Below are 14,712 nucleotides of genomic sequence, written 5' to 3' on the forward strand. Positions count from 1 at the left end.
GCCCTCAGGGCCGGGGGCTCCAAGGCATGAAGCAGCTCCTGTGCAGCCAGAGCTGCAGTTCCTCTGCAGAGCACAGGGGCTGAGAGCAGCTGCCCGGCACTGTTGGTGTCTGGGAGGTGGCTGCACAGCTGGGGAAGGGTGACGCTGTCTGAGGGCCCGGCTGCCCCTGCCCTGGCCTCTCTCACACCCACCCTCACCAGATTTTCCCTTCTTGCTCCCCTGCTCTGGGTCACTGCTGTTGGGATCTTGTTCTTGCTGCCAGGCTCTCTGGGGATGGCAGTTTCAGCTGCAGAGTCACAGCCCGATCTTGTGGGTCCTTTCCTGCAGCTGTGTCCATGGGCACACGTGTCCCAGCTTTGCTCTGACCTGTGGGGTGTGGGCAATGAGGTCTGTGGGGCTGGACAACAAACTGAGACTCCCTGAATCAAATGCTATCAGGACACTCTGCTATCTCCCTGAGGTTTCCTTCCAAGCTGTGAGTTTCCCTCCAGGATACAAAACTGTCCTACAACATCTTCGTATTATCTCAATACCCAGTGGAGAACCACAGAGATCCTAAAGAAAGAAAATATTGCTGGGTTTGTGAAATGAGCGATGTGTGTCCTGGGCTAATTTTGGGGTGCTGAGACCTTAGAAAACAGTGAGATGTGTAGTGGTCTGAGGTGGATCCCTCTGGTCTCAGCAGTGTCTGGTGGCTTTTCAGGGTAACATGGGAGTGTGATCACCCTCCATCTCAGAAAGGTGCCAGCCCAGGGCAGCTGGAGCAAGACAGAGGGACAGACCAGCTCCCCTCACTCTGCACTAAGCCACAGGCAGCCTCTTGCCTTGCAGGACTCGCTCTGTTCTCCCTGAGTGCAGCAGAAATGCTGATGGTTTCTGACATCCAAGAACATTCCCCAGGGTGAGAGGGGAGAAGGAGCTGTAAAAAACCCCAAACCTCTCAAAACGCCTCCTGCCACCTCATTTCCTTGTCCCTGGGAGTGCAGATGCTGACAGGTATTTCTGCACCAGGAGCAGCTTCATGTGACAAAGCTGAACCCCAGGACTGTCCCCTGCCCCCGTTCCCATGACCCCACTGCTGCAGAGCAGGGCTGACTCCTCAGCAGCCAGCGGGCACAGGCCCTGCTCCTCATGCACCTCCAGCCAGCACCACCCAGGGCTCAGACACGGAGCTGAGGGAAGGTCTGGGAAAGGACAAGGGGGTGTGGAGCAGGGGGAGGGTGTGTGAGAAATGGCTTAGACTTTGCTCAGAGAAATCTCCCCAAAACTCTCACTGTCTTTTTCTTCTGTGATAGCCCCCATAGCCAAAATCAGCAAATGTCCAACAGCAGCTCCATCACCCAGTTCCTCCTCCTGGCATTCACAGACACACGGGAGCTGCAGCTCTTGCACTTCTGGCTCTTCCTGGGCATCTACCTGGCTGCCCTCCTGGGCAACGGCCTCATCATCATCACCATAGCCTGTGACCAGCACCTGCACACCCCCATGTACTTCTTCCTGCTCAACCTCTCCGTCATTGACCTGGGCTCCATCTCAACCACTGTCCCCAAGTCCATGGCCACTTCCCTCTGGAACACCAGGGCCATCTCCTACACAGGATGTGCTGCCCAAGTGTTTCTGTTTGTCTTTTTAGCTGCAATAGAGTATTCTATCCTCACCATCATGGCCTATGACCGCTACGTTGCCATCTGCAAACCCCTGCACTACGGGACCCTCCTGGGCAGCAGAGCTTGTGTCCACATGGCAGCAGCTGCCTGGGCCACTGGGTTCCTCTATTCTCTGCTGCACACGGCCAATACGTTTTCACTACCACTCTGCAAGGGCAATGCTGTGGACCAGTTCTTCTGTGAAATCCCCCAGATCCTCAAGCTCTCCTGCTCAGACACCTACCTCAGGGAAGTCTGGCTTCTTGTGATTTCTTTCTCAGTTGCATTCGGCTGTTTTGTTTTCATTTTTTTCTCCTATGTGCAGATATTCAAGGCCGTGCTGAGGATCCCCTCTGAGCAGGGTCGGCACAAAGCCTTTTCCATGTGTCTCCCTCACCTGGCCGTGGTCTCCCTGTTTGTCAGCACTATCATATTTTCCCACCTGAAGCCCCCCTCCATCTCCTCCCCATCCCTGGATCTGGTGGTGTCTGTTCTGTACTCAGTGGTGCCTCCAGCAGTGAACCCCCTCATCTACAGTATGAGAAACAATCAGTTCAAGGATTCAGTGTGGCAACTAATGAATGGCTGTTTTATGAAGCAATAAACTGCCCATAATCTTCTGCATAGCATAGATAATGTAAATAATTTTCTCACTGAGTGGTTGTGCCCATGTCCACTGGACACCCTAGAGAACTTGCTGCAGGTCAGTTGTCATGGAGCAGCCTCTCACAACCATCATTTCCAGCACTGGCTTCTCACTTCAGCTTGAAGAGTTTCTTTGTCCCTCCCTGGCAGCACAACTAATGAGTAGGTCAGATGTCCATGTTTGCATTGTATAGACAAGATGTAAACAAATGCACAAAGTGCTTCTGAGGTGATGAACCCAAGTGAGCAGAAACACCATCAGCTATTCCTTGGGGTTCCATGAAGGTCAGCGGGACAGACAGTGTCTTGATGTGATTTCATGTTGAGAGTAACATCCTTTGGAGAACCACCTGAATGTAGCACTGGGATGTGCTTCCTGGAACTGAAGATCCCGTGTCCATTCTTTATGCCATGAGGCATCTCATGTAAGTGCAGAGAAGGGTGACAAATGGCAGGGCTGAGGTGCCTCCCAGCCCCCTGGAGTGGCAGCAGGAGGTCAGAGAGACACAGTGACTCCTGCATCTGTGTGTACAAGGGAAACACTCTGTCTCTCAACATCCATGGGTGCATAAGGAGTCCATGGTGAGGTTACTTCTCTCTGGTCAGGCTAAAGACCACAAGAAGTCTGATGGGTTGGGGTCCCTGCCTGCAGAGCAGTTTCTGAGATAGTCGAGCTTTCCATGGTAGTGGGAAGACGCCGGAGAGGGGGAAAAAAATAATAACTGAAAAGGACAACTTGGGAGGTGCATTCTGGATATCAGGAGGAAGAAACGTCAGTGGAAGGGCAGTGCTGCGGTGCAGGAGGTCACCTAGAGGCAGTCGGGATCAGCCCATGGCTTTGTGTTTCAACAAACAGCCAGTGAGGGTGCAGTGAATGAGACACGGACTCTCGGGAAGGTGCAATGAGAGACATTTATTACAAACTCAGGCTTGCATTTATACTTGCTATGATTCTTGCTCAAGCATTTGCTGATTTGCCAAGTGAGTCATTACATAAGCGATATATTTCATGTTCCCACCAAAGTTACTGCCATAAACACAGGTTTTGTCTGTCATATGCTATCCCTCTGTCCTTGATATATCAATCCTGTATCAGTCCCTCTGGCCTTGATGTCTCACATAGCATACGGTACTTGCTTCTTGTATTTTTCCACTAGCGCTTGTTCTCACACTGTCGACTCTCACAGTTTCTCACAGGTCCAATCTTAGCACACTGCCACATCTCCCCTTCGTGTTTAATAAGTGCGTAGCCATAGCAGTATGTAATTGCATAGCTATTACCTGATAAACCTTTTTTCAATCATTTGTTGTAACTAGATGACTCTTTAAGACGGTTTAAAAACCCAGTTGGAGATTCCTTACAATCCTGTTTAATCTCAAAAAGTTTTGGCATATTTATAGCTGTAGGTATAGTGTGTCTAATCCTGTATAAAATCCGCTGTCAATAACAATTCAGCCTGTCACTAGATTTAAGAACATTATGATCCCACCCTGGATCGACCAAGGGACAATTTTGATCTAATGTTCCCTGTAGATTCCCTGCCAATATCTGCCCTATACAACAGTGTTTCAACCTCTTTCCCTGATTATCCTGTTCAAGGGTCAAAACAAATGGATCTGAAGGGGATAAATATAATGCCTATGTATCCTTATTTATTGTGTAATATGCATTATGCAAGAGGCAATATATGATTTAAAATACACTTCTTATGATGTATTACATATAAGGCATTACTATACTACACATCACAAAGTATACCCACCTAGATCTGTGCAGCATATTCATATTATTTACAGTGGCCTCCATTGATTACAAAGTTCAATCAGATTCTCCTCAGTTGCTGTTTCCCAGGGAGTCAAACAATCTCTTTCCAACGTCACAAAATACAACCCGGGGCGGGGAGGGGATTCCTTCCGAATCCCTCCTGTCGATTATCCACTTACCTGTTTCACAATCACAATAACAGACAGTTGCTATACCGTAAGTATTGGACTCGAAAATCACCGAAGACACAACCAACAACAGCAACAAATCACTAAAGACGCAAACAACGATAGAATTACTAATGCATGAACAACAAAGTCACTAAAGGTACCTTTATCAAATTACTATTTTATTGTTTTCCTCTTTTATTTAGTGTTTCCTCATTTTTCTCTAATTTCCTTACTTTTCTTTTTTCTTTTTATTTTTTTTCTTTCCTATTCCCCTTTTTTAAAGTTACCCAAGTTACCAAAGCTTCCAAAATGCAAAGGCCCAATGCGCTGGTATCCCCCCGAAAGGCAGACAAGTTCCACATGTGTCACTTGGGTCACCAAAGTATCAATAACCAAAATGCAAAGACTCAATGCGCTGGCAATAAAACCACGTTAGACACTCACTCACTCCCTTCCCTCGAAAGGGAAAGGAGAAACTTGGATTGAGATAAACAGCGTTTAATAAAATAACAAAATACTAATACACTGCTAGTAAGTATCTATATAATACAGAGATAAAAGCTACGCAATGCAGTTCCTCACAAACTCTGTCTGCACACAGCCGGTCCCAGGAAGCAGCACCCTGGTCCCAACAGCTGATCCCAAAGAGAGAACAAACGCAGAAAAGCGCAGAGGCCTCTCCAAAATGGCAAAAGGCCAAATCAAACGTCCCGAACTGAACTCCCCTGGCTCCCATAAAAAAACTAAGGAAGAACTCACAAGAGAAATAAAAGTGCCCAAAGGCCGAGAGAGAGAGGCCGGAAGATCCCAACTCTCCTAAAGATGAAGCGTGAGGCTAATGGGATGGAACACTCTCATTGGTCAGCCTGGATGTCAGTCAAGCTCTGCCCCGTCCCTCCCCCCTTCCTCGCTGCCTCACACCTGTGGGCAGAGCACTCAGAGTGTCCTTGGCTCTCAGACCAGAGCAATTGCCAACACCAACTGTGCTGGGCTGTTCTCTCTTGTTCTCAAACTAAATCCAAATAATGACCGTGCTAGCTATGAAAAAGTAAGGTTTCTAACTGCATGAGGAAAATTAACTCCTTTTCAGTCAAACCAGCACAGACCAGCTCTCCCATGCCAGACCAACAAAGCTAGAGAAGTAGTAAAGAAATTATTGAAGGGAAACAGTCTCAGCACAGCAGCTCTGCCAGGGAGCACCAGCCTTGTCCTTTCCAGAGCTGTTCTCCTTCCACTTCCCCGCTCTCCTGTGAGCCCTTGTGTTGGTGTAAGATCTGAGCACTCCTGACCCTTGGTTACAGTCCCGCTGCGTGTCAGTCCTGTGACCACAGGCAGGGACAGGCAATGGGCACTTCTGTGACAGAGCTGCCTCCAGAACAGCATCTCCATCAGCAAGGGGATCTCCTTAGCACAGTGCTCGAAGGCTTAGGTCTTCTTCCAGAGTTGCTCTCCAGAATAGGTGTAAGGAATAGACCCTCGAAACGCTTTGTTTTCTGTGTTTTCTGTGGGCTCAGTGGGATGAGATCAGGGTCCCAGTTTGGCTTTTGAGGGACTTAGAGCTGGTGGCTCAGGTTTGGGTTGTTGGTGTCCAGCACCCAGGCAGGCGGTGGATAAGGCAGAGCAGCTCTGAGCACCCTCCATGGCCACCTCAGAGCTCGTGTGGGAGGCGGTCACAGTGACAGTGACCAACATCAGCTGGGTCTGTCTCTCAACCTGACCAGTATGTCCCTGCAGAGCCACCACAGCCTGGGCATCACAGCTCACTCACTGCACAGAGCAAAAGCCCCAGCTCGGGGGCTGTGGGGAGTGTGGGAACAGGGTGCAGGAACATCTGGCCAGGCCAGTGCAGATGTGCTCTCCTTGGGGAAAGGCTCTGTGGGGAGATGGGATGTCCCAGGAGAAGAGCAGGGCACCGTGTGTGTGCAGACACGGAAAGAGAAACCCTTTTCTGCCATGGGTGCCAGTTTGGCGCAGGCTGCCCTGTGCATGGGGCAGCAGGAGCTGCCTGAAGAGCCCCGGAGCCAGGACTCGGTGCTGTCCTGGGGAGCGGGGCTGGCACAGGGTGCTGAAGGCTGCCGGGCATCGGGACATCGTGAGCATGGCGGCCAGAGAGACACTGTCACTGACCTGTTTCTTCCATCTCACTCTACAGGGCCTGCCCAGAGTGGGCTTTCCTGCTGGGCTGGAGGGAGAGCAGGATGTGAGGAGAGCTGGCGAGGAGCTGGGCTGGAAAGTGCCCCAGAGAGGAAACCACCCGTGAAAAGATGAAGCGTGTGAGTGTTCATGGTGGGGGCACACAGCAATGTTCTCACACAGCCAGGCCTCCTGGGAGAGACATGAAAGACCAGCAGAGCAGGGTCTGCTCTGTGCCCACCCTCCTGGAAAACATGGGGCACCTACCCCAGGACAATTGTCACAAACAAGGACCATCTGGTCCGCTCACCTCACCAGTGCCACTGTTTTCTACAGCAACCTCATGCTTGACTGCATGATGCCAGAAGGAAAGAAATGAAGTTGTCATTCTACTGGCCCTAAAAGAGGCTCTTCACATGTGAATTTGTTGCTGCAGTTTTACATAAAGATAAGGACATGCAGTTGGCCTAATCACTGGCAGCAGGTGGGAGCTTCCTGCAGACTTCTCTGTTGTAACCCAGTCTATCCTGCAACTCACAGGACTGTGTGCTCAGCACAACACAGACTGAAGGCCAAGCTGTACATGGGCACAGCCCTGGGTCTACTCTAGTTTACTGTTATGTGGACCTCTAACTCTCCATGTACAATGGTGTGCTGGTCAGGATCACTGAACACTCATCTGGACTGGCTTGTAATGCCTGACACTCTGATCTTGTCAGGGGCACCACAAACCTCATCGGCCATCTATAAGGACTCATGAACAGCTGGCAAAGCAGAGCTTCACTCCAGGAGAACCTTGAGAAACTCTGGGACTGGGCAATAAAAACCTCATGAAATTTTAGAAGGAGAAGCTGCCGGTTCTTTACTGGGGGCAGAATAACCCCACACATGAGGGCAGGCTGGGACCTGAACAGCTCAGGAGTGACTCTGAGCAGAAGGGGCTGGGCATGACGAGGGATGCCATACGAGCCAGTGGTGCATGCTCACCATGAGTAAGGCCAAGGGCATGTGGGGCTGCGTTAGGAGGAGTGTGGCCAATAAACAACAGAATTATTGTTCCCTTTGAATCAGTGCTGTGGTGGCCACATCTGGGCTAATGTGTCTTGGTGTGGGACTCCCTGTTCTGGAGGAATGGAGAGGAACTAGAGAAAATTCAAAGATCTGAAGGGATGGGGTTTGGGGCCTTTGAGAGAGGCAGAGAAACATGGGTTTCTTGAGCCTGGTGAAGTGCAGGCTCAGGGCACTGGAGCAGTAGCCTGCAACTGCTTGAAGGGTGGTTTCAGAGATAATGGAGCTTTTCTTGGTAGTAGAAAGTGAAGGAAACCTCCACAAAGTGCAACTTGGAAGGTTCAAGATTGGAGGTTCAAAAAAAGACATCTCAGTCCAAGGGCAGTGCTGTGGTACAAGAAGTCACGCAGAGGGAGTCTGGATCAGCCCATGGCCTTGGGCTTCAAGGAAAGAGCAGTGAGGGTGGAGAGACATCCGTGAAAGTAGGAAATGCTGGGATGAGAGCTAGGTAGGAAAGCAAGGTGGATGTCAACAGCCTGAAGGGACAAAGGTGCCTGAAGGGGACAGTATCAGCAAACATGAAGTAGACATGGCCAAGGGCTCTGGTGAGGCTGAAAGGCCAGACAGGACCAAGGTCTTTGTCCCCCTGGCTATGGCAGTTGTATCTGTCTCTGAGAGCTACCAGGATAAACTCTGTTTTGAGGCCCTGGACTTTGATTCTCGTTGCCCCTTTTTGGGGAAGCCAGGAGGGGTTGTACAGTTTCCTACACTTGGCCTTGCTCAAACTCACACCCCACTGCTCCAGGAAGAGCCCTGAGCCACGCATGAGGGATCTGCCTTCCCAGGGCCTGGGGTCAGGGTTTGGCCTTTAGCTGGTAAAACAGACCAAGGATTTTCTCCATAGCAGACCAACCTGTACAGTGCCTTTTCCTACCTGCAATCACAACCTTCAATTATCTTCTCTAACGAGTCCATGGAGAGGCTTTGTCAATAATGACCCTCAGTGGGGTCAATCAATGTTTCAAGGTACTTTGAGTTGTGCTTCTGACTTCCACCTCCTGAGCAATTTGTTCGGTCTCCTCTCAGTATCTGTAGTTCATGGACTAAGGGCCAAATACACCATGGGGCTCATTAAAATACAGAAAGTATTAATGAACTCTTTTCCTTCCTGTAATTTTCTTCAAGTCTTCAAGACTAATTTGAGCTGTTTCATAATGTAGCAAAGAAGGAAGATTTCAAAATGCACCGAGCAGAAATTATTCTGTATTTTGAAGGGCATATTACGTTCCTTTTCAGTTCAGTGAACAGGTGATAGTAGCGTTCTCTGGTTGATAACGATCCAGAATGTCTCCTCAGTAGGTCTGGACAGGTAGGAAAAGCAGTCCCTTGACATCCAACATGGTATGGACAACGCTCCTTCTCACCTGCCCAACCTTACCCTTTCTGCCATTGCCCCCTGGGACTTGTTCTCACTTTTCTTTACATCAGATTTGTCCACATTTCTCTGCAGCTGGATGTTACAACTCCTTTGTACCATCTCCCAAATGCTCTTCTTAGAAAGCTGGCTACACAGGGGCACCGAATGATTTTTCCTAATTACTAACAAAGAAAGGTGAAGCAGAAGTAAGCTTCAAAAATAATAAAACACACTCCTCCACCGTAAGTTAAGTACAAGCTGCCTTTAATGAGGTTGTCTTTCAACAAGGGATAATCTTATGAGAAATGTTTTAGGTAAGCAGATAAAAGAATAAAGATACAAACATAATTAAAGAGTTGACTAAGGAGACAATTAAACTGCTGCAAAACAGGCAAACATTTAACTACCTGAAGTTCGAAACAGCATCTGGCAAGTTGAGAGCAATCTGAATGAATAAAGAATAAGAGAAAGAGAAAACTGGAGAATAATGAAAAGGGTCTTTGTCTCGAGAGTCTGCAACTGAAAATGGGACTTTAGAAACAGCCATTCTATCAGGACAGGTGAAAACAGGTGAAAGATCACAGAAATTAAATACACCATATAACAGGTGCAATAGTGACAAGGATGTTGCAGGAGATCAACACATCTTTGGAATATCCCTTTTGAAAGGTCACAGGATTTGTAGAGGTCTCTTGTGAGTGAGAAAAACCCAATGTTGCAGCCAAAAGTGCCTGCCAGGGAAGCACAAGCTGTACAAGAACACTTTGGTGAGGAGTGACCTGTCCAATGAGTCCTCTTGGGTGACATTTCTGGGCACCTACTAGAGAAAAATGTGTCCGAAAGCCATCAGGACTTAGCAAGGGTAATTAATGTCTCACAAACTTGATTGGCTTCATGATGAAGTAACTGCATTTCTGCGTGAGGGGAGAACAGTGGCTGTCATTTACCTCAGCTTCATCAAGGCTCTTGGCATGGTGTCCCTCAATGTTCTTGTACCCGAGGTAGGCCGTTACAGTCGGATGAGTTGACAAACAGATGGTTGAAAACAGCTGGATACCAGCCTGACAGTCCAGTGTCTTCATTTGGATCCGAACTTTGCTTTGTTTCTCAGACTTTCTTTTTGTCTCTCCATCTGTACATCCCCCTCCCTGTCTTTCTCTACCCCCTTCCTGCTTCTCCTCCTCCCTCCTCCCCATCCCTCTGTCCTGCTCATCAGCCCAGCTGTTTCTTCCTCCCTGTTTCTTCACAGCTCCTTGTCCCTTTCTGCCTTGATCTCTCCATCTCTCCATCCTTTTCCCTGTGTGTTTCTTTCTCTCTCAGCTCCTCTGTCTTCTCTCTTGTCTCATTTGTCTCTCTCTAGTCCTCTGTCCTTCTCCCCAGCAGCTTCAACTGAATGACCAGGTGTCCGTGCACTCTGGTGTTTCCTCATCCCTGCCCTGGGGAAGATCTGTGTCTGTAGGGCTGGGCATCATTTAGGAGCTGGTCTCCTTCTGGGGACAGCAGAGCTGGGTGCAGCTGCAGCAGAGGTTGTTCTCAGCTGCTGCTTATGCAGCTTGTTGGAAGAGCAGCTGTGGGCCTTCTTTGGAAGGGAGGTTTCTTGTTCTGTGCTTCCTGCTCCTCAGGACCCTGCGCAGGAGCGGTGCTGGGGTCTGCAGGGATGGGTGCGACCTGCTGTGACTCCTGGTGAACGTGAACTCAACTTGTCCTGATGTCCTCGAATGAAACCTGACTGACCGTAGATAGTTTTCTTGCCTGTTTCAGTTCTAAAATACATGTTTGGCACTGAAGAACATGAGAGTTTGTGCTGTTTTCCAGATGTCAGTGGCTGTGAATCAGCTGAGAACATCACTGCCTTAGGTACCAGGGCAGGTGGTCTGTGATCAGGGGTGTGGACTTGCATGGCAGTGCTTTTATGAACATTTTAGGGTCTTGCCACTTGAAAGCCCTTCATTTTCCTAGAAATTTGAAGATGATATTTCTTATTTGGAGGTTCAGACTCTGGTTGGACTTGATGTTGAATGGTCCATATAATGGGGTCCATAAAATAAGAATCTCACTTCCTTGTTGTTTTCTTACACTGTCTGAATTTGGTAAGCGAGAGCAAGAGTGGTTGACAGTGTCTGTTTGTTGAGAGTAACGTATTCCTGACTCTCCCTCTTTGTATGGTGAAGGTTTCTGCCTGCACTATGATTTTGCTGGGCTGTGAGGCTGTGTTGGAGCAGCAGAGGTAAGAAGTGGTGGCTTTAAAGGCATTGAAGCTGTGGTAAAACTAGCAGGTAAAGCTCGTTTCTTCCTAGAGAGCTGCCTGACACAAATAGTTACAAGGAAAGACCCTTGAAGTTGGCTTTTTTTTTTTTTTTTAAATTTACTCTTAATATGGAGCTTTTGGTATTGATTGATTGATTGATTGATTGATTTCTGGGAAGCAAGAAGTGAGAGCCTGTGCACTCCCATAGGCAGCGCTGCCTCCCCAAATAGGTTCACCCTTCTCCACTTCTGTTCCTTCCATGCTCGTGTAGAACAAGGCCATGCAGTCGTGTGCAGATGTGGTGATTCCAATGTGACTATGAGGTCACAGCCCCACGGTGACGTGCTGTGCTGTGTCTCGGCAGCAGCAGCATCACGGTGCGAGCGTGGGGGCCATGGTCCTCACCCTCCTCCTCCTGCTGGTGTCCCTGCCAGCCCGGGAGGCCCAGGCTGCTCCAGCCGAGCGCAGGGAGCAGGTGGGCGGGCAGGGGCAGCACCCAGCCCCGAGCAGCTCAGCAGGGCAGCAGTGGGGCCAGGGCTGGGGCTGGGGCCGGGAGAGCAGCCGGGCTGGGCCGGGCAGGGCGAGCCAGGCAGCACCAGGGTGTGGGCAGGGGGCAGACGCCCCGCAGGGAGGGGAGAGGGGCTGCGGCTGCTTCAGGGGCAAGTTGTGGGCAAGCAGGGGCTGGGAGTGGTGGCACAGGGGCAGAAACCAGCACTGAGTCCCTGTGGGGCCCTCCCTGCCCCCCAGCCTCGTGCCACACGGCCCCATCCCAGGGCACGCTTTGAGCCTTTGGGCCTGTTTCAAATCAAAGCTGGGATTGCTTTGGCCCTTTGGGCCAGTTTTGAGCTAAATCTGGGCACATTTGTGAACTTTGGGGTCGTTTCTGCCTAGATCTGGGAGCTCTTTGGCTTTGCAGTCCAGTTTATACCCAAATCTGGGGGTGTTTGGGCCACTTTTTTACCCAAATCTGGGCATACTTTGACTTTTTGGTCCAATTTCACCCCAAATCTGGAGATGTTATACCCCTTTTTGGCCAGTTTTGATCCAAATCTAATGGTGCTTTGGTTTTTCTGGCTCTTTTTACCTGATATACTCAGGTGCTTTTGCCCATTTTTTCTCCTAATGGAGGTGCTGTGTTCCCAAATATGGGATATTTTCACCTTTGCCAGCAGTTTTGCTCCCAAATGTGAATGGTTTTGCCGCTTTTGGCCACTTTTTGCCGAAATACTCAGAATCTTTTGCCTGTATTGGCCAATTTAGCCCCCAAATATTTGGAATACTTAGTCACTTTTCCAGTTTTCTCCCTAAATAGGGCTAATTCTCTGCAATATATGGGCATTGTTGTCCTAAATATGCTGTGCTGTGTTTTGTTTTGTTTTTTCTCTCTTCTTTATGTCCTCTTTTACCCGAAATGCAGGAGTATTGCTCTGTGAGCCTGGAAACCTCTCTGATCTGTGACGACTCCAGGCCATGGCATTGGCAGAGCTGATGGAGCTTCTCAGCTGGATCCTGGTTATGAGCCTTGGGCTGTCCCAGGGGTAAGTTGTCACTGTCTGTCTGCTTGAAGGAATACACACTCACATTTTAATAGGTTATTCACATGTGATTGTACCCAAGATCATCTCAGAGGCTTTTGAAAAGCTTTTTGTGCCTTGGTGGTGTTACACAGACAAGAAAACCTGCTAGGTCTCAGCAAAAAGGCCACCCATGTTCCATTTCTAGCTGTGGGAACATACACCTTTGTATGTGTCCTGTGTCATTACCTCACCCCCTCCCATCACTGCAGGTGACTGAGGAAGAAGGAGATCACAACATGCCATGGAAGCTCCTCCCCTGTGTTTGACTCCCTGTTTGGTTCCTGCAGTCCATGGTGATCAAGCCTCTTGGTGTAATCCTGGTCCTGAGCCTGGGGACAATCCCAGGAGTAAGTGTTCAGTCTTCATTGGTCATTGGCCTTTTGCATTTGTTAATATTTGGTGTATTATTTGTTAACATTTTACTGCAATAGTTGAGCCTTGCAGTAGCCAGCAGGCTCTTTGCTAGAAGAAACATGGATGATCATTTTTTGCCCTGGTGCTCCATGCTCCCACCTTAGTGTGGGTTTTCTTTTGTGTATGTGAGAGGTGTCCTGGTCAGAAGGCCCTGACAGCCCCCATGTTTGTCCATCTGGTCCTTGAGGGGTGTTGCATGTGGCCTGGACACAGTGGTTTGGAAGCTGCCAGGTCCCAGCCAAGGGGTCTGCAGCCCCTCTGCAGCTTTGGCAATTTCAGCATGCGTCTGGGTCCCGTGTTGTTGCCTGACCCCCGTCCAGGCACTGCAGGTCACTGAGGACAAGGTAGATCACAAAGTGAAATGGAAACTCTTTTCCTTTCTGCTTGTTTCCAGCCGTCCCTGTAGGCAGCGGCTACTTGACTTCTTGACTTGAGTCTGTCCGTGAGCCTCGGGGCGATCCCACAGGTACGACCTTGGAACAAATGAGCGTTTCCATGTTAATTTTCTGTTCCTGTGAAATTTAGCTTGCTACTTTCTTGGCTGACGCTCGGTCACGCAGAGGGGAAGTGGGTCCGCCTCAGTGCTGTGCCCCACAGGGCTCTGCCTTGCAAAGCTCTTTGCCAACCGCTCCATCTCTGCGCTGCTCGCAGTGCCGGCTGCCGAGCCAGCGGCAGGTTGGGTCTGAGTTTAGAGCTGGGTGAGTTCCAGGGAGTCCTTTCTCCTGACAGCTCCAGGCCTGGTCAGTGGCCACTGCAAGGGCTGGATAAATGTTGGCAAGATGCTCCTGACAGGAAGGGAGAGAGGAGCTGCCACTAGGATGGGTTTGGATCCTGAGGACACAGCGGTGGGTGACAGGGGTGGCCATTGCGGAGGAGCAGTGTGAGCTCTGGTGCTGCTGTCTCCAGGTTGGCTCACCAGACCCAGGCCACCATGCTGGTTCACCAGATCTTTGGCGGATCCCTGTGGTTCCGTGGTGAGCGCTGGCTGCCAGGTCCTGGGCCTGTGACTCTCAGGGCAGCGGTTTCCCTGAGAGCCTTGCAGTACAAATCTTTTGGGAAAACTGCTGAGTGTGTGTAACTTATCCAGAGGTGCAGCTGGTCAGTCTTGTGGTTCCTGTGGGTTGTGGCGTGTGTTGTAGTGATGAAAAAAGCTGTTGGCTGGGGGCCCCCAGCTCTTTGCCACCAGCTGAGGAACCCATGTTGGCAGTTATGTACCAGCACTTGCTGTCCCAGCACACAGTGGAATTGCACGCTGTGAATCCTGGTGCTGACATCCCAGAGCCCAAAGCTGGAGAGGGGGCACACGGCAGCTGCCTGTGCTGTGCTGGGGTGGTGTTGGGTGCAGGTGTTGTGCCAGGGTGTGCTTACTGCTCTTGCTTTTGCAGTGAAGTTCTGAGTGTGCAAGAACATCTGGGAGAGCTCTGACCCTTTCCTGGAGCTGGTGCTGGAGATCAGGTAGTGGGGCAGGGTGTGGGTGGGGGAGCTCTGCTCTCACAGGGGATGTTCCTGCAGCTGCACCGTTACTGCTCTCGAGGCTGCTTAACTGCCAGTGTCAGGCAGGGTGCAGGCAAGAGGGAAGCAGCTTCTGTTGTTGTGCTGCCTCTGTGTGGCAGAGCAGAGCCTGTTGCCTGAGCATGAGCCACGACTCCTCCATTGAGGCTCCATGGGACTGGGGACAGTACAGCCGTC

General features: G+C 50.1%; 1 protein-coding gene across 1 annotated transcript; it reads left to right on the top strand.

Moving 5' to 3' along the window:
• Positions 1-1,317: 1,317 nt before the first annotated feature.
• Positions 1,318-2,250, top strand: LOC308048903 (olfactory receptor 14C36-like; the record flags this gene model as incomplete). The annotated part of the gene is made up of 1 exon (XM_080358232.1): positions 1,318-2,250. One exon carries the CDS (start codon positions 1,318-1,320, stop codon positions 2,248-2,250), a length of 933 nt encoding a protein of 310 aa, XP_080214358.1.
• Positions 2,251-14,712: the final 12,462 nt, after the last annotated feature.

This window comes from Nesoenas mayeri (assembly GCF_963082525.1).
Source record: "Nesoenas mayeri genome assembly, chromosome: 23".
NCBI lineage: Eukaryota > Metazoa > Chordata > Aves > Columbiformes > Columbidae > Nesoenas > Nesoenas mayeri.